The following is a 20340-nucleotide window of genomic DNA, read 5'->3' as shown; positions in this document are numbered from 1 at the left end:
CAGGAGAGCTGGGGATCACACTATTACATTTTTTTTTTTAAGATCAAGGCTGAATTAGAGAATTTAGCTTTAGCATGAGACTAAATAGCCCTGTTAAGTGAATCCAGAGTTAGGCTGTCTCACAGGCTATGTGAGGACCACACAGGACTAGGCAGGCTTCCCACAAAGGGTAGAAGAGTCCGTCCTTGGAGAAGTGGCTCAGTAAACTTGCTCCCTGGAAAGCAGCTCTTTTCCAGGAGAAAGAAGGGCAGGCTTGGTTCTACAGCCCAGTGTTTTCCTTCCCACATTTACCAATCAGAGGCTCATAGAGAAAAATCTCCCTTCATCCAGCCATGGAGTGAGGCGGGGGTGTTTTGCCTGTTGAAATTAAACTCTCAGATTGCACAGATCACACAATTTCAGAAAACCAGAGGGACAGGACCTGACCAGTCCTCTCATTTTACATATGAGAAGACTGAGGCCCAAAGAGAAGGGACTTGCCCAAGGTCACTCCATTCTCACCTGAGTGGTCTATAACTTTAATCTGTAATTTTTGAGGCAGATAGGTACTATTGATTCATATGGATTAATATTGCCTGCCACCCCTTGGCAATGCTGCCAAAATTCTCAGCCCCATTCTGGAGTGCTTACTCAGCTAGAAACCTGGGATCCAGGTGCTGTAAGGTTGGCCCCTGGGATATCTTGGCAGGTGCTGTAATTGTGGATTAAGGAAACCTGGTCCTTGGCTAACTCAATTCTCTCCACATAATAAAAAGAGGGAGAAGTGAAATGTCAGGAGGAAATACACATTTAATGCATTTTAAAGAGCCCTGTTTATTTTTGAGTCCTGGCCTTTTTTTCTGACTTAATTCTTGGCCACTGTAAATTACTTCAAAAAATGATTTTAGAATAGGGAAGGGGCAGGGAGGCTTAGAAGCTGTCTTTAACATTTTATCTTCCTTTGGTATCATTTAGGATTTTAATTCTCAAGCACGACAAGGAGGCAGAAACGGCTCTTGGCCGCAGACAAGTCACTTTAAATGAAGATAAGAGTGTTGTGCTTCAGAATTTCTCCTAAAGCTACCGAAAGAATGAAGGCCTCTCCCAGCGCTGCTTAGAATAGAGGGCATTTCTAATTCCTCATTAACGGGAATAGGAACGAAAGTATTCCAAAGCAAGGATCTGCTCTTGTTCACTGCTAAAGCCACTACATCAAGCTGGAGGTGTGGGAGGAGAGAAAAGGCTGAAATTAACATCATGTTTGGAAAATAATCAGTTAAAATGCTTTTGTAACTTCATCACTGTCTACCCGGGGAAAAACGTCAGGAGCTTCTAAACCAAGAAAGGAAGAAACCGGGCGGGTTATTTACGAGTTCCTTCCCTCTTGCAGTTTTAAACCACTGCAAAATACACCCATTTGTTAAGGCTCTGGACCAACGCAGGGCGAACCAGCTTCGCCCCGCAGGGGTCTATGCGGCTGGCCTCTCTCTCTCCCCCTAGCGGACCCGTGTGATAGTGCATGCTCGGCCGCAGCGCACAGAGCAGCATCCAAAAGCTGTCCGCGCGCAGCCTTGGCGCTGCTCGCTGGCCGCCTGCACGCGTACAGCGACCATCCAGGCTGCAGCCAGGGGATTCCAACCGAGGCTCCAGAGTCGGAGACTTCAGCCTAGCATCACATTAGGTGCAGCCAGCCGGCCTTCCCAACCCGGGCAGGGAGCGCACTCGTCACTGGGGCCATCAGTCGCGGTGCAACTTCCCCGGGGAGTCAACTAGGTTCACCTGCGGACTCGGTGCAGGTAGCTGGGTGCTGAGTAGAGGTGGATGGGATGGCTAGGGCCGGTGGAGCCATCGGGACCCGAGTGGAGATGGGGAGGGGGGTGCCTTGCGCGCCTGGTTCCTGGAGGAATGTGGGGTGTTCTGAGAGATTGTAAAGTGACTGCTCAGGATTGAGACCCAGAGTCCTTGACTGTCTGGGTCCAAAGCGCACGTCGAGGTTTCCCGAACGTTCGAGGCTGCCTGGCTGGGCAGGAGCCCCGCAAGAGGTGTCTACGCCAGGGTATGGGAACAGCACTTGGGCATCCTGGGCTTTGAGGCAGGGGTTCTCCCAGGAGGGACTGCGGAACCGGGGTTCCACCGAAGCAGGTACTGTGGAAGTTCAGGGAGTGACAGAAAAGGGGATTAGACGAGGGTGGCCCTGAGCTGGGGTTTCCCAAGCAAGGGGCTGTTTGGGGATTTCCGGAGGAAGTACTTAAATTAATGTTTACTAGAACAGGGGCTGGTTTGGGGGTCCCGCGGAGGTGGGTATGCTGAGAGTAGGGGCGTGGGGCAGGCAGGGAGTTTGGAGATCCCTCGGGAAGATGGTTTGGTTTTAGATTCCCAGTCCCGGAGGAAAGTGGCTGATTTTGACCCTCCCCTCTCCCCCAGTGGAAGCTGCTGAACTTCCCAAGGAACGGGCGCCCTGGGAGCTCTGGCCTTGTGGCTGGTAGAGGATTCCCGCTCATTTGCAGTGGCTCAGAGGAGGTACCTCTCCCCCGCGGCCGGCCGTTGTGCCCAGTGTTTCAGATGACTTGGGTTCCTGGGAACGGGGCAAGCGCTCCCTACCCGCGTCTGAAGAGAAACGTGGCGGTCTCCTCACGGCCCTCCCGGTTTATTTCAGGGTAGACCCAGCAGATCTGTCTGTGGAGTCTCCAAGACTAGAATCCCAGGCGCCCCCACACCCTCCAACACGTGAGACCCCGCTCCGCCGCGCCACTCCGTAAAGGGCTCGAAGACCGGGGCGCACCGCGGCCGCCAGGGTCATGGAGGGTGCGTTCGCAGCCAACTGGAGCGCCGAGGAGGTCAACGCTAGCGCCGTGCCTCCGGGGTCCGAGGGCAACCGCACCTCCGGACCCCCGCAGCGCGACGAGGCTCTGGCGCGCGTAGAGGTGGCGGTGCTGTCTCTCATCCTGTTCCTGGCGCTAAGCGGGAATGCGTGTGTGCTGCTGGCGCTGCGCACCACACGCCACAAGCACTCGCGCCTCTTTTTCTTCATGAAGCACCTGAGCATCGCCGACCTGGTGGTGGCTGTGTTCCAGGTGCTGCCGCAGCTGCTGTGGGACATCACCTTCCGCTTCTATGGGCCCGACCTGCTGTGCCGCCTGGTCAAGTACTTGCAGGTGGTGGGCATGTTCGCCTCCACCTACCTGCTGCTGCTCATGTCGCTGGACCGCTGCCTGGCCATCTGTCAGCCGCTACGCTCGCTGAGCCGCCGCACCGACCGCCTGGCGGTGCTCGCCACATGGCTTGGCTGCCTGGTGGCCAGCGTGCCGCAGATGCACATCTTCTCTCTGCGCGAGGTGGCTGACGGTGTTTTCGACTGCTGGGCGGTCTTCATCGAGCCCTGGGGATCTAAGGCCTACATCACGTGGATCACACTAGCTGTCTACATCGTGCCGGTCATCGTGCTAGCCGCCTGCTACGGCCTTATCAGCTTCAAGATCTGGCAGAACTTGCGGCTCAAGACCGCTGCTGCCGCGGCGGCTGAGGCGCCAGAGGGCGCGGTGGTTGGCGCCGGGGGGCGCATGGCCCTGGCGCGTGTCAGCAGCGTCAAGCTCATCTCCAAGGCCAAGATCCGCACGGTCAAGATGACTTTCATCATCGTGCTGGCCTTCATTGTGTGCTGGACACCTTTCTTCTTCGTGCAGATGTGGAGCGTCTGGGATGCCAATGCGCCTAAGGAAGGTAGCCAGGGCTGGGAGACCCAGGAGGAAGGAGCCTGGTGGCTGGGGGAGGCCATATCCTGCTGCCTCAGAAACGTCCAGGGGTCTGCGGCCTTCCTGGGGGATAAGCGGGTTTGAAATCCCACAGAGTCACTGCTCCATCATCCCTTGGCCAAGTGACTTAGGGCAATTAACCTACCCCAGCTTTTACTTTCTCTTGGGTAAGGTGGCAGTAAGGATAAAAGTACCAACTGTCACCAGGCAGTAGGGGAATGCCATGAGAAAATGCAGTTAAAGTCATTAGCACAGCCCTTAGGCTGCATGTGGGCTGTATGGTTTATTACCATGGTGGAGGAAACAGGTTCAACTCCATCTGCTTTCCCACGTGCTTAGGAGGAGGTGGCAGAGGTAAGTTTTGAACCCCTGGCCAAGCTCAAGCTCCTTCAACTTTTAAGTGCTTATTAAGCTGAACTTCCACTTTAAGTTCAAGAAGTCCACTTGAAGCCAAGAAGTCTGGTTTGGACAAGGACAGCCTTGCAGGGGTGGGCGATTTGTCCAACCAAGCACCTAGTAGTTGAAGAGGGTGTTGTGGGAGAAGAGGATTCCAAAGGGAAGGTGAAGACAAATGCCTGAAGCCTTCATCGAGTGGAGGTGATGAGTCTCTAGGCAGAGTACTGCAGGGAGCGCTGGGTAGGCTTAGAGAGGAGAGTACCCAGGACTGAGACTTCACTTCCACTTGGGGGAAAGAGAAGGGAGCTGGGAGGTGGACATTCAGGTTTTGAGGGGCAGGCTGGGTGATTTCTGTAGGTGGGGAATATGCCTTCCAGGATGGAGAACTGCTGAGGACAAGGCTGAGGGTGGAGCTGCTGTCCATTCTTGGCCTGTGCCAGAAGGATAGGAGGAGGGCATAGAAGAAGGCAACCTAGGGAGAATGCTTGGAGGAACAAAGGCACCCTGGGGCTCTGGTGTTTATGGCTGGTGCTGGATGACTGTCCCTAAGGCATAGAACACCAGGCAGATTCCCGTCACTCCCTGCCCACCAACCCCATTCCAGTAGCTCATTTGGAAAGAGCAGGAGGGGTGATTGCTGGTGGTGAATGACTTACACGTTTTTGTTTGAAGATAATTCCATTAACACATGCTGAATGCTGGGGACTTCAAATGTTTGTAAAGAAAGACCAAGGTATTTGCTTTCATCCTTTCTGCACTCCAGACACTGCAAATGTCCCGTTTCTGTGTGCAGTCGCCACTGCTCCCAATAGTCTCAAATGCATGCATCCTGGGAAGCTGAAATCTCAGTGCCAGCTGCTTTTATTTGGTTTGGTAACTTTGCTTTGGTCCTTTCTGGAATTCACAGACAGGCTTTATGGAGCCCTCCTAGTTAGCTCAGTGTTTGCTTTAGTGGCCAACACACTGGTTCGTCAATATTTACTGAACACTTGTGGTCCCTGGTCATACCTTACAGAGAGGGTTCTAGGGCCCAGAGAGGGGAAGGCACTGCACCAGGTCACACAGCAAGTCAGAGGCAAAGCTGGCATCTCCTGTGCCAGGGTTCTAATGAAGGACACATGATGAAGGAGTTGGGTTGGGCAAAAGCCAGGGTTGGAAGTCTCTAAGTAAGGCCTTAGGGCCACACCTGTTTCCTGGGCAGATCCAAAGAAACCAGATCCAGTTCTTGAGGAGCTCAAACACTAACTATTGAGGAAGTGAAACCAGCACCAGTTGGAGTAGATACTGGGGAGATGTGGGGTCTAGCCCTCCTCCAGCCCTTACTAGCTTTGGGTTGTTGGGTGAGAGATCCCTTTATTCCCCTTGAGCCTTAGTGTCTTGCTTTTAGAATGAGGACATTTCAGCATTCAGTTCATTCATTCAACAGACATTTTGCTCCTCTCTCCTTGGGGTCCCCTCATCTCTCCCATTCATGTCTCGAGTCTCTGGTGATTTTTCTCCTTTCTGCTCCTCCCAGACCCCACCTCCTATGGCTCCCTGCTATTCAGCCCCCTCATCTGCACTCCTCTTTCTCACTGTATGTCCTCCCAAAAGAACGAGAGTATGTGGTCAGCACACACGTCACATGAACCATGAAGTGAAGTTTAGATCTTTTCTACACTTTAAAAGCATGTCCACATTTGATTTCTTTGTCTTAGAAACAAAAGAGAGACAGAGAGAGAAACAGATGCACACAGATCCTGGCCAGAGTGGAGGTCACAGGCCTCTTGACTGTTTGTGGCCCTCCAAGGCTTTTCCAAGGGATGAGACCTTCAGTAGAGACAGGCCCAAGGGGCTCAAGCCCAAGGGTCAGGGAAAGAAGGGGGCTTTAAGAATTTCAGGTCCCACTTCCCTTTGCTTCCTTAGGAATTTACAGGGAAGGGTGGGTGTTCCATGAAAAACCTAGGGCTTCTCTTGCTCCTCCTCTACATTTTGTCCTGGATGCTGAGAAGAATCCAAACACAGCCCGGCAGGGATTCATGATGCTGCCACAGCTGGGACCTCCCTGCTGTCTTAAGCACACAGCCAGGAGCAGCAGCCCAGTCCAGATGTGAGCGCCTCATCAAACACAGAGGTGACAACTTGGGCTCTGGCCACCACCAGCCTGGCCAAATCATGCCCAGGCCTCAGGGCTGCAGGGGTTAGAGTGGCTGCAAGCTCAAAATGACAGCCCTGTGCCCACTTGGCCTTAATTTGGGTAATTGCAATAGCAGGCAGAAATGGTGTCTGCATTACTTTGGAGATACCTCTCAATCCAGAGGCCACCAGCAAGTGTTAAGGAAGGAATAAAAGAGAACCACACTAGAGCTACCTCAAGAAGTTGTTATTGGAAAAGTGGAATTAATGCACAGCCCCACTTTCCTCTCCAAGAGGACAATTTTGATGCGGAAATATCTAGATCAGGGCCCCTTACTTCACTTATCACCTGAGTAGCCAGTACTGGAGCCTGTGGCCAACAGTGTGACACCATCCAGGGATGCTTGCGGGAGGAGCAGGCTCACAAGGAGGCAGGAGAGGTGGGGCACATGTGGGTCTGTTCCTGCTTCATCAGGAAAACCTCAGGGAGGTCGGAAAGCTTAGTCAATGACCACCCATCAAAGCTGCCAGAGTGGGTGGGATGTCATGCCTCTGGTGGCTACAGAGGTGGTGGTCCAGGGAACCAAAGTCCCTCTCTCCTTCAGCGTTTGCTCTCTCTTTTCCATCTCTCCCTTGAGCAACTTAATTCCCTCATTCACAAATACCAAGGGCTGCCTTTATGGGTTTTGCGCTCACCTTGTTCCAGTAATGTGCAGTGGGGCACAAAAATTTAGGTAACTTAACAGGATAAAATAGATATGAAGAAACTGGGATAAAGCAGAGAGTGGGGGGAAGAAAAGGAAAATAAAGATATAATAATAGTAATAATACTATTAATAATAATTAAGTCTCTGTGTGTATAGACAAGCTCTACACATGGTTACTTTTTATAAGAACCAAAGAGGAAAACTTTCCGTTAAAATATTTCTATTATTCAGAAGAGAGAGCCAATGGGAGCATCTGAGTGATTTCATGAGATCTGTTCTTCAAAGCGGCCAGATGCTGTTGGTGCTGACTTGGTGAGGCTGGTAGACTGATGCCCCACACAGGATTTGATAAACCCTTTGTATATCTTTCAAAGTTAAATTCCAAAGCCAAAGGTTTGGCACCAGCCTTTTCCCTTGAACCGGGTGGCATTTGCTTAGCTGCTGGTTGCAGGGGTTTTGACCCTGGGGCAGTTCTGAGTGAGGAGATGAGGATGAGGAGGGCACTTGGTAGAGTGGGGGCGTTTGCATTTCTAGGGTTGGTTGATGTTGGTTGGGTATGGTGGACAGGATGTAGGGCCTCTGTCTCTAGTCTTCTCTTTCCAGCATCTCCCCGGTAAAATGCCCAGTCCGGTGTCCTTAAGCCAGTTGTTTTACCCCCTTGGAGCCTCAGCCTTGTCCTACTTGTAATAAGGATAGCATGGGCCACCTCGTGGGGTTGTTGTCAGGATTAAATGGTGTGACCCATGGCCCCTTCCTGATGGACAAGGTGGGGATTCTTCTCTTGAGCCTGGGTGGAGGGAATGGGAGTGGACAGCAGGCAGTGTGTCCAGGGAGGCTGGGAGGTAGGAGCTTCTGCTTGTTGAGGCCAGAGAGGTGGACTATGAGTCCTGTCACTGCAGGGATGCTGCCTGTCCTGTTCCTTTCTGTGTGCCCAGTGCCTGGCACAGGCTGCACAGTCATCGTCAAACACTAGTGCTTGTCAAATACATGGAAAATGGGAGCAAGGAGGTGGGTGAGATGGGGCAGGGATGGGTATGAAGAGCAGGACTCAGGAGGAATAGGGACTTTCTAAGTAGCCCTCTGAAACAGTACTGGCAACCTGGGAAAGGAGGGGGTGCCCCATCACTGGGGGCAAGCAAACATCTGTCAGGAGTGTGGGACTGGTAGGAAGGCTGACAGGCACAGGAAGTCTGGTTTGAACTGTTTCCCATCTGTAGAATGAGCTTCCAGCCCCTCCCTGTTTCCATGGGACTGAGGATCCTCTGGCACCTCCTGTCTACCTTTCCTTCCCATGAATGCTGTGCCTGAGGTGTGGGGGACCAGTGAGGTGGAGAGTATGGGGGGCCAGGCAGGAGGAGCTTGGACAGGATATTCACTCTGGGCCGTGAAGAGCACACAAGCTCGGCCCTTCTGGGTATAAATCTCAGTTAGGTGGACGGTTAACTTCAGACTCTTATATGGTTAAGCAATTGTGTGTTCTTTTATGTTCTTGGCTAATGTTAATGTTTTCCCTTTGGGTTTCTTCCCTGAGGTGATTTCACTTCTTTTCTCCACAAAGGTTTGAAAAATAACAACTAAGAAGACAAAAGACTAAAACAAAAAACTCAAAGAGAAGCAAATCCCAAACCCGCCTCTTGGGCGAGGCACTGCTACGTGTCTTTTTTCCATTTGCAGGCTATCTGTGTGGGTTTGGGGAGGGGTGAGAAGGTGAGGAGGGGTTGTGGAGGGCCTTGGATCAGGAGGAGATTAGCAGGTACCCTGACTACATCACGCTCTCTGTGGAGGCTGGATTAGCTCTGTGGCCTGGGCTGACATGTCTGAGTGTGACCTGAGACACTGGCCCACCTGCTGACCTTACCACCTTGCCCTGGCAACTTTGGGAGGCAAAGAAAACTCCACAGGGCTCCCTCCCAGGGGCTGGAGCCAGACCCTATACACCAGACCCTGCTTGCCAGAGCCCCGGCCCTGGGAGACAGTATGGGGAAATAGCCAGTGCCCTTCTGGGACCTGGTCTTGTTGCCATCTGTGTCATTTGGGGCAAAGTCTCTTAACGGCCTCTGGACCATTTTGGGCTGGATAATCTTTGGAGTGTGTGTGTGTGCGTGTGCATGTGCGTGTGTGTGTGAGTGTGTGTGCGTGTGTGTGCGTGTGCGTGTGCGTATGAGTGTGTGTGTGTGTGTGCGTGTGTGTCAGGGAGGGGCTGTTCTATGCATGGTAGGATATTTAGCAGCATTCCTGTCCTCTACTTGCTACATGCCGCTAGCAACCTCCTTGCCAACTGTGGCCATTTCCAAAGTTCACTAAGCGGCAAAGTCAACCCTGGTTAGGAACTGCTGGCTTAGACCCCCTGTGTATCTTTTTAAACTAATACCCAACAAATGAGTATTCTCTCGTTAGTGCTGTCCTGGTCTCTGGCCAGCCTGCCTTGTGTACCCCCAGACCCCGACAGGCCTGACGACTTGCTACTTTCTACAAGCTCCTGTGGCTTTGCTGCCTTCACACCCAGGCTAATACTGTTCCCACCATGGGAACATCCATGCAAGTCTCTTCCATGGATTCCCATCCCTTGAAGCCCAAGTCCAATGTGTGGGCTGCTTTGCGGCACAGCTCCAGGGGATGCCTTTTACCTCACGGTCTATGAGCAAGGTGTTCCTAGGAGCTGTGCAGTGCACAACCTGAACACCTTAACATGGCAGCCTCATCCAGTGCTCCTTTCAGGAAGCCCTCCCTGATTTTCCAGTTTAGGGGTACTTTCTCCTCTGAATGCTAACTCACTCATTCCAAAAAACAGTTACTGATGCCTCTGCAGGCTCCTGTCCGCACAACCTCTGTTTTCATCCATCAACCCTCCAGTGAAGAGAGTTGACAATTGGCCCTCCCCAGGCCCTCACCCTCCTGTGGCAAGCTTCTGGCACATGTAAATGTGGGACAGTCTGGTCAAGGTTGGTCACAGAGTTCTGAGCACACCCAAAGATCTCTGGGAGGGACACTCCTAGTTTCTGCTGGGTGGAACAGCAGTGCTAACTCCGGGTATGGGGCTGAACCTGCCCACAGCTTGGGTTTCTGGGGTTCAGAATCTCAGGTTTCTGAAGTTCAGAATAGGGCTTAGGTTGTATAGAAGGTGGAACATCCTGCTGGAACAAGTCAGCGTAGCTGGTGGAGTGGGAGTCATTTTGGGCACAGGCATTTTAGCAAAGGGGCTGCAGTCTCAGTTGGCAGGTGGTGACAAGTCCAAGGATCCTGGGAACAAGAGTATTAAGAGGAGAAAGAAACAATTGTCTCACCTGGAGGAGGTGGGAGGCCAGGCGGAGGTTCTAGCTCTGGTTTGGAGGTGCCCTAGACTGGGTCTTATCTAAGGCATGGGTGGGAGAGGGTGTAACTAGGTGATCTCCAGTGTCCCAGCCCCAAGGCCCAAATTCTTATTCCTGGTACACACCCTGAGGGGCAGCCTCTGCCAGCATCTTCTTTTCTGCTCAGTCAGATGCTTCGGGACTATGGGCCTCTGCCCTCCCGGCCAATATCTCCCACCCCAACTTGCTCATTCTGTTTCTCCCCCCTCTCTCCACCTGACCATATCTGAGTGTGAACTTAATTTTCCAGAGGGAATTGCATTTGAGTCCATCACCTTATTGGGAGGCCATATCCTGTGGTTGAGCAGAGAAATTATTTTTAACCCTTCTAACATGCTGGCAGCAGTGGCTGATTTATCAGGACCTCTTGTCTAGCAGTTTCATGCTTCAGTTCAATACAGTTTCTTATTGAACTCTTCCTATTTTCCAGTCTCTGTAGTAGCCAAAAGACAGAGCCACCACTGAGACACAGTCCCCAGCCAACGAGTATCAAAAAATGATGACAATATGATGGGATGATGCTGTTTTAGAGGCATTAATTTACCAAGTCCTGCAAATCCCCTGGGGAAACATAAGTTGGTCTGTCTCCCTGGGAAGAAATCAGGAGGGTTTCAGAGGGGAAGTATCATTTGAAAAGCGTTTTTAAAGGATAAGTAGGAGCTTACTATGCAAAGAATCAGACACACATTCCATGTTGAGATCAAGAACAATGGGCAGTTACTTTATTCATTTCTTCTTTCCTATCTTTATCATTTGGGCCACTTGGAAGGAAGCTCCTCAAACTTTAATGCATATCTTGTTAAAGTGCAGATTCTGATTTAGTAGGTCTGGAGTGCAGCCCCAAGAGTTTGCAATTTTGACAAGCAAACAGGTGATGCCTATCGGATGCCCTGTGGCCAGCCATTGGCTTCACATTGAGCAGCAAAGCTTCAATATATTATCTCTTTTACCAACACTCCCTGTTTGCTTTTATACCTATGGCCCAGATTGGCTGGAGGGTCTTGTCATCCCTTGAAGGGTGGGGAAAGGCTGGTCATTTGCAGGAAGGCCCTGGCTTGTCTTCTTCCCGAATGTGGTTTTCCTCAGGCCCAGCCCAGTGAGTCCAGCACACCCGCCAGATTGGAGCAGTGCCTTCGGAGAAGCCCATTTTCAACTCCATAGCCTGCTCGTTTGGCTCTTCACACAGATCTTGCTCTACACTAGGTAATAACACATCTGTGATTTTTTTAGAAAAATCACAGTTGTAAAATGGTGGTCTTTTCTAAGAAGGCACCCTATAGTATCTATTGAGACTCAATCTTTCTATAAGCATACATTCAAAAATTATTTTCTTAGGAAAGGGCCTTCCATAGTTTTGTTCGCAGATGCCTGCACAGTCCTGTAGGAATAAGGGACGTTCGTCTGAATTCCTGGTATTCCGGGGAGGCCTCATGGCAAATGATTGGTGTCTCAAGTGCGGGTTTTTCTTTTAAGTTGATAGACTTGCTTTGACCCAGCCAATCTCGGCCATATGTCTTTGAGTCATGTGAAATGTGCCAGTAGCCTCAGGAACAGCATAGCCCAGAGAGGCTGTGGCCAGCTGCCCGTCAGCTGTTCTGGGCTAATTTGGGGTTTCAGTGCTGGGGTGGAGAGAGTGCCGGGAAATCAGAACAGGGAAGTTCTTGGGGCTTGAGGGAAGCCAGGCTGGGAGGGATGGAACGTGGCCCTCTGCCTCCCAGCCCTCCATGAATCATGGTGCCAAGTAGAAATGCCAAGTTGATTCTCCCAGGGGCAGACAAGGGATGTTGGCATTTGGTGTGTGGCTGTTTCTGCTCATATCCCCTGCTTGCACTCCCTGCTTGCACGCACTGCCCTTCAGTGTGTCTGTAGGCCAGGGGGCTCCCACTGTGAACACCTTTCTTTCCCCAGGGACCCTGGAGAAGGTGCCCACTGTACAACAGACCTTTCTGGGTCAGGCCCATGAGGACTTGTAGGTCCTCCTCTCTGCGCCAATATCATTGTAGTTGTACTGTGTGGAAATGGGGAGGGAGGCCAGTCTTCCTGGGAGCTTGGGAGCAGCCGTGGCCCTTCAGAGAAGCCCAGATGAAGGCATGGGGCCTGGCCTTTGCACATTTGCACTGAGCATTGGGTGTGACAGCTCCTTTTGGCCAAAGGCAATGCCCAGAGAAGAGCTCAGCTGTGAGCATTTGGCAGGCAGCTTTTGGGCAGCTGGGGGAATGGGCACCCAGGGGGCACCACAGAACACACTAAAAACATGCTAGACTCATGTAAAGGCAGTCACCAGGTCTGATTTGCTTTTTCAATCAGTTCCCATGGGCACTACCCGGTGGGTGGGCGTGTTTTAAAAGAAGACAGTAGTAACACAGGAGGGATTTCCATATGGAAGAACACCTGGCTGGTGGTGAGGCCCTAGAACTTCATGCTGGAACACAGGTGAGCAGAAAGGAGAGAGGACAATTTTACAGGTATTGGGAGATAGCCCCTTTACCCGGCTGGAACGTCCAGCCTAGCATGGGAGCTAAAACAGATCTTAGCATTTCACCACCCACCCTGTACCTGAAATCTGCAGGGTGAGAGCAGATATAGTCAGGACCCCAAGTATGGTAGAATGAAACAAAGGCATTCTTTTTTTTTTGAGAGAGAGGTTCTTGCTCTGTTGCCCAGGATGGAGTGCAGTGGTGCGATCTGGGCTTATAGCCTTGATCTCCTGGGCTCAAGTGATCCCCCACCTCAGCCTCCTGAGTAGCTGAGAGTATAGGCGCACACCACCATGCCTGGCTAGTTTTTAAATTTGTGTTGATCTCCCTTTCTTGCCCAGGCTGACTTGAGCATTCTTATCTAGTACCAGTTCATTGCTTCAGTCCACTGCTGACCTTGTGGAGACCAGTCATTCCAGCTGTCCTCCCCAAAGATGTCAGTCCATTTAAACCCATCAGAAATTATAGGCTGGCTGACAAGGGCAGATCCTACACTGAAGGCTACACTGGTGATGGGGCCTTTGGAGCTGGCATGAGAATCTACAAATAAGCTGACTTTCTTGGCATGTAGTCTGGCCCAAGAGTCATTCTGGACAGACACTGTCCTATGGGCTTGAAGCTTCCAGAGACTCAGCCAGTGGGTCCTGGGCTTATCCCCACCCTGGGCTGCCTCAGATTCCAAGACATACACTAACCCAGGGAGCGGCATCACCCCTTTGCTTCACACCTATGGTGCTCGCTCTGTTATTGATTAGAAAAACAACATATTTACTAAGCACTTACACACCAATGTAGTAATAGTGACGATAGCTAAACTCTATTAGTTGTTTACTTTTATGGAGTGCCGGGAATCATGAACAGTACTTGGCATCCTCTCTAAGTGAGTAAACCCCTCAACAATTCTGTGGAGAGCTCTTTTATTATTCCCATTCCACAGATGGGAAACTGAGGTTGAGAGAGGTTAAGTGACTTGCTCAGGAATACACAGCTGCAAAACAGCAGAGCCAAGCATTTGTGTACAGGTTTGGGCAACTCAAAAGCAAAGGCACCAACCATATAATTCTGCTAATTTCTTTCTGTATGGGGTACACTGATCTGAGCCTACCCTGTGGATCTGCCTCCCCTTGCCTTCCCCAGCCCTTTCCCACTTGCTTTTAAACATCTGTGCCTCCTACAGGCATCTAGATCAAGGATTGGCTGGATTTTTCTGTAAAGGACCTGACAGTAACTATTTTAGGCTTGTGGGGTATAAGATCTCTGTCACAGCTACTCAAATTCTGCCCTTGTAGTGCAAAAGCAGCCATAGACAGTATGTGAATGAATGGGTGGGGCTGTCTTCCAATAAAACTTTATTTACAAAAACAGGCAGTAGGCAGGGTTTTATGGGCTGGAGTTTACTGGCCCCTGGTCTAGACCAGGAGATACTTCTGTTGGGGAGGATAGTGATCTGATAGGAGGTATCTTTCCCCTCCCAGGTACACTTGGATTTCAAAAATGGAGAATGGGCAGTGTTTACTCTCAGTGGTGGACCACGTTTGTTTTGGGAACAGGGAAGTTGCTCTCTGTCCCTCAAATCATACCATTAGGCAGATTGCCTAATCTTGGCTTTGGAAAGGACAGGATTTACTAATTGGAACCAACCTGATCTGTGAGGATGCTAACCTGTTTTTATAAGAGGAATCAGACTTCGTTACTTTTATGTATGAACACAGGGTGACTTGCACCAATTAATTGGTGCAGAAAGTAAATCACGTAGATTTACTAACAACCAACTGCTCTTCTCCCCTTGGTGCCTGAAGACTTTGCTGACAAACGTCTCTGTTCTCTTCAGCAGCCACATTTAGCTTGTGCACCTCTCTAGCATCCCCAGTGAAGAGTCCTTCCATGAATTTAGTTCTTGAACTCTTATTTGTCAAAAAATTTTGCAGAACAGACTGAAAGAAGACTAGTGGATTTTCCCAGCCTTCTTGCAGTTGCCTTCACACACAAGCAGGTGGCTGAACAGAATTCTTAGTTGTTTTCCTTGTGGGTTTCTGGAGATGTTGTCTGGCCTTGTTTGCCAGCAGATGTCTGATTGTTCAGATTTAAGGCCATTGAAAGAAGCCAGATTTTTATCCCCATGCTTGGAAGTACCTAGAATTAGGATTTTTTTTTCTTCCCCCTTGAAGTTTCAGTTTGTGACAGGCAATGTTTCAAAGCTGATTTCTAATCATTAATTTTGCTTGCAACTCCATGAGTCCCCAGTATAATAGCTTTTACAGAGTGCTTCAGATAACTTTCATGTCACTTTTTTTTTTCCTGCATGAGTCTTATTGTCATGCTGAAGCTGTGCTCTTAGGCATAGCTTCACGGAGACTCTTTCAGCTGATCAGCCATGAAGATGCCATACCCTTTCTTGCCGCCACAACTTTGCTGGTACCATTCCTTCTTGGAGCACTGTTCTTCCCTGTCCTGCCTGGAAAAACCATAGGCATCTTCAGGAATCAGCTCACATGCCCCATTTATGGGGCTGGCCATTACTTTCTTTCTTTTTTTTTTTTTTGAGACGGAGTTTCGCTCTTGTTACCCAGGCTGGAGTGCAATGGCGTGATCTCGGCTCACCGCAACCTCCGCCTCCTGGGTTCAGGCAATTCTCCTGCCTCAGCCTCCTGAGTAGCTGGGATTACAGGCACGCGCCACCATGCCCAGCTAATTTTTTGTATTTTTAGTAGAGATGGGGTTTCACCATGTTGACCAGGATGGTCTCGATCTCTTGACCTCATGATCCACCCGCCTCGGCCTCCCCAAGTGCTGGGATTACAGGCTTGAGCCACAGCGCCCAGCCTCATTGGAGTGGCACCCCCTTCCTGTGCCTACCTAACCCACAAGATGCCCGCATCATGGTGTTTATCATTTTATTTGATTTGCCTGGCACATGGTTGTGATAGCAGTCACCATTTATTGGGCTCCTACCAGACACTCTTTAATCCTTGCAGCAATCCCCAGAGGTTTGGGCACTCTCCTTATGCCCATTTAAAGATTAGGAAACTGAAAGCTTCTTCGGGACTTCAAGTAACTAAGTGCTGGTGAGGCTAGAGTGCAAACTAGGTGTGGCAGCTTCTGTGCTCGTAGACACTCTAGGTTGTAGGCGCTCAATAGTGGTTGGGTGAGTGATGCATGATACAGGTGGCTGTGATGGATACAGCTTTTGCTGAGGGAGGTAGATGGCCGGGAAACTTCTGGTGAGAGAAAGGCAGGGACAGTTCTAGGGCTGGGCTGAGCCTGGTGGGGAGGGTTTGGAAGACAGCCAAGGGCATGTCCAGGATAAGAGATGAAGAAGGAAGACTGTTGAGATTTACTTGGGATGGTTGGCAAAATATCACAGAAAATATTAAAGATATATTAGGAAAAGTTATAGATTAGTCTCAAACCTTTTGGAAGGCCAAAAGGTTTTATTGGGGCAGGCCAAAGGCAGCTGGCCAGTCCATTAAGTTAGGGAGAGATAGAGATGATCGAAAGCCTTACCCACACCCATTAGTCTCCACTCCAACTGTTTATTCATGTTAATATTATGCTGGGCGGCCTCTCCCAGAAGATAAAAGGGGAATTACCTGTTAATAGCATTTACCATGGGCCCCTGAAACCTAAAGCTTTTGTCAGTCGTAAAACCATTCTCTTAACCATGTTAATTATCCACAAGTGTGTTAACTGAGAACCTCTGTTAGGAATAAAAGTGTGGATGGGCAGAGGGTCTGGGTTCGTTGGTTTCATTTTGCCCTCTGAAAGCAGCCAATGGCCAGCCCTAGCCCACTTGAAATGCTGTAATGGTGTGAGAGCGCATTCATTCATCCGTTATTGAGTCAGGGTCTGTAGGTCAGACTTCCACGGCGGTGGAACCCACGTCTCAGGTTGTGATCCCGACATGATCGAGAGCACAGAAGACAAACTTTGCCTCGTTAGTACCTCATCCTGTGATTCAGGATGTGGTACTCGGACAAGGCTGTTGCTCAGGAAATGGTGTTTAAGTCAAATAGGTCTGAAGTGGCTCCAGTGTTAATTAATGCCCTTTTCTCCTTTCTCCTGCCCCTGCCTGCTCAGCCTCAGCCTTCATCATCGTCATGCTCCTGGCCAGCCTCAACAGCTGCTGCAACCCCTGGATCTACATGCTCTTCACGGGTCACCTCTTCCATGAACTCGTGCAGCGCTTCCTGTGCTGCTCCTCCAGCTACCTGAAGGGCAACCGCCTGGGAGAGACAAGTGCCAGCAAGAAGAGCAACTCGTCCTCCTTTGTGCTGAGCCAGCGCAGTTCCAGCCAGAGGAGCTGCTCCCAGCCATCCATGGCATGACCTACCTGCCAGGGCCAGGGCTGCCTCCTGAGGCTTGGGCTGTGCTGGCATGAGTACCTATCAGTTTGTATCGCTCCACTCCTTGGGGTGGCTACAGTAGGGTAGAGAGTGGCCTCCATGGTGGAAAGATGATAGGGGATTCAGCCATCAGACAACCCCCTGACCTCTTGCATGTACTTCTACGACCCTGACCCCACTGCTACCCTGGGGAGTGGGTGGGTTGTTTTTTCCCCTGGACCTGTAATTTCACTCCAGTATGTTTTTACTTCTTTATTCTGGGCTATTGTGAAAAGTGGTAAATAGAAGATTAATGACCAATTGGGTCAGGAAGTCCAGTGTTCTGGACCTGGGGTAAGGAGTGTGGATGGGAACTTAGATGAGGGTGGTGCTAAGATCCTCCTGACTTCAAAGTGCATTTGCCTTTGAGTGGACAGGTACTGGGGTTCTGGGGGACCAGCTTGTCAGAGGATATCACGAGGAGCAGGGGATTACTTTATAAGACCATCTGGCATAGCAGATCAATTAGAACTTGGGTTAAAAATGTTTAAAAAGCAGTTGGGAAAGAAAAAGAAATAATGCATCCAGATTGGAAAAGAAGAAGTAAAACTATTTGCAGGTGACACCATTTTGTATATAGAAAATCCTAAGGAATTCACACACACACACACACACACACACACACACACACAGTTATTAGAACTAATAAGCAAGTTCCACAAGGTTGCAAGATACAAGATCAATATACAAAAATGAATTGCATATCCTTATACTAGCAACAAACAATATGAAAATGAAGTTAAATAATCTCATTTACATTAGAATCAGAAAGAATAAAATAGGAATCAATTTAACAAAACAAGTGCAAGATTGAAAACTACAAAATTTGAAAGAAATTAAAGAAGGCTTAAATAAATGGAAAGACATCCTGTGTTCATGGATCAGACTTAGTATTGTTAAGATGGCAATACCATCCTAATTGATACACAGATTCATTGCAATCCTTATGAAAATCATAGCTAGCTTCTTTGCAGAAATTGATAAGCTAGTCTCAAAATTCATAAAGAAATACAAGGGATCCAGAATAGCTAAATACGCCTTGAAAAAGAACAAAGTTGGTGGATTCACACTTCCTGATTTCATAATTTACGATAAAGGTACAGTAATCAGAGCAGTGTGTTACTGGCTTAAGGATAGACATATGGAGTAGAATGAAGAGTACAGATATGAACACTTGTACTTATGGTCAATTGATTTTTGACAAGATTCCCAAGACAATTCAATAGAGAAAGAAGAGTCTTTTCAACAAATGGCACGGGGACAATGATATGCATGTGCAAAAGAATGAGGTTGGATCTTTACTCACACCATATGCAAAAATCAACTCAAAATGCATCCAAGACCTAAATATAAGAGCCAAAACTGTAAAACCTAAGAAAGAAACATAGGCATATATCTTTGTAACCTTGAATTAGCCAGTGGTTTCTTAGATATGACCCCAAAGACACAAGCAAAAAATAAAAAAAATAGGTAAATTGGACTTAATTAAGATTTGAAGCTTTTGTAATTCAAAAGACCTTATGAAGAAAGTGAAAAGACAACCTGCAGAATGGGAGAAAATATTTGCAAGTCATATATATAAAGGACTTGTATCCGGAATATATAAATAACTCTTATAACACAATAATAAGGAGAAAAATAAGTCAATTTTTAAAATGGCCTAAAGATCTGAATAGACATTTCTCCAAAGAAGATATGCAAATGGCTAATAAGCCATGAAAAAAATGCTCAACATTATTATTCATTGGGAAATGCAAGTCAAAACCACAATGAGATTCCACTTTACAATCACTAGGATGCCTACAATAAAAAGATGGACAATAACAAGTGCTGGTGAGGGTGTAGAGAAACTGGTAGAAATGTAAATTGTTGGTGGGAATGTAAATGGTGCACCTGCTTTGAAAACCAGTTTGGCAGTACCTCAAAAAGTTAAATGTAGAGTGACCATATGACCCAGGAATGCCACCCCTAGGCATTTACCCAAGAGAAATGAAAACCCTCATTCACACAAAAACTTGTACGCCAATGTTCATAGCAACATTATTTGTAATAGCCGAAAAGTGGAAACAACCCAGATGTCTATCAACTGGTGAATGGGAAATAAAATGTGGTATATCCATACAATGAAACGTTATTTGACTCTAAAAAGCAATGAAGTGCTGACACAGGCTACAACATGCATGAACCTTGAAAACATTACATGAAGTGAAAGAAGCCAGTTGCAAAAGCCCACATATTGTCTGATTCCACTGAAATGCAATGTCTAAAATGGACAAATATATAGAGACAGAATATCGATTAGTGTTTGCCAGGGCCTGGAGGCTGTGGGAGACAAGGCATGACTACAAAGGGTATGGGAGTTTCTTTTTTTGGTTGATGAAAATGTTCTGAAATTAGTGGTGATGATGCATGATTTTGAGAATGTACTAAAAACCAATGAACTTTAAAAAAATGAAAAATGTTCAAAGATGAACTCAGAGAAGGCCAGCTTGATGGATGAATTCCTTGGAATCTCTTGCCTCTCAGAGCTTTTGTTTCTCTATGTGGTTCACTGCTTGAGAGGCTTCTCATGGTTTTCTTACTTGGTTTTACTGCAAGAGATCATGTCTCTCTTTGGCAAAAAGTAACAGCAGTGATAATATCCCTACCTTGCTTTAGTAAAGGCACAAATGATGCCTTATAGCTAGAGGTGGTTATGTTTTATTTAAATAGCAATTCACTAGGGGTGTCAGAGATCTTTCTTACCTAATGAACATGTTCTCAAATGTCCTCTCAGCCTTGAGGTTAGAACATGACCACTTTTAAGAAATACCTTTAGTCACTAAGTACAGGACAGTGTTGATCAGAGGTCAGGGATTGACCAGTTCAGTGCACAGTGGGGCACCTTTTAAGTTTCCAAACATATTTTTGGACTTAGTGGGATACAGCAGTAACATCTCAAGACCACAGATCCTGTCTCTCTCTTTATAACAGAGTTTCTTCTTCCTGCATGCTTCAGTAGCCATATAGCCCACCCCGCCCCCTGACACACACACATGAATGAGCTAGCATTGTCTAAATGTTCTGGGAGAAGAGAGGCATGCACTAAAATGTCAGTGTTCAAAGTCTAAGGATTTAGCACAAGGTCTTTAGTATTACTCGGAGATGGAAGATAGGATCATTTTTGGACTGCAAAGCTTTGC

At 48.6% G+C, this 20340-nt stretch overlaps 1 protein-coding gene across 2 annotated transcripts; it reads left to right on the top strand.

Annotated features, from left to right (window-relative positions):
* Nucleotides 1–1398: 1398 nt before the first annotated feature.
* On the top strand, nt 1399–18640 carry OXTR (oxytocin receptor). Of its 2 annotated transcripts, none has more exons than XM_017965047.4 (3): nt 1399–1775; nt 2636–3699; nt 16854–18640. In XM_017965047.4, the coding sequence occupies exons 2-3, from the start codon at nt 2778–2780 to the stop codon at nt 17099–17101; spliced, it is 1170 nt and encodes a 389-aa protein (XP_017820536.1). In that variant the 5' UTR covers nt 1399–1775; nt 2636–2777; the 3' UTR covers nt 17102–18640. The 2 variants fall into 2 exon arrangements, with proteins under 2 accessions (XP_017820536.1, XP_078207663.1); XM_078351537.1 differs by lacking the exon at nt 1399–1775 and adding an exon at nt 2404–2499.
* The last annotated feature ends 1700 nt before the right edge of the window (nt 18641–20340 follow it).

This window comes from Callithrix jacchus, chromosome 15, assembly GCF_049354715.1.
Source record: "Callithrix jacchus isolate 240 chromosome 15, calJac240_pri, whole genome shotgun sequence".
Classification (NCBI taxonomy): domain Eukaryota; kingdom Metazoa; phylum Chordata; class Mammalia; order Primates; family Cebidae; genus Callithrix; species Callithrix jacchus.
This window is presented reverse-complemented; position numbering and strand designations above follow the sequence as displayed.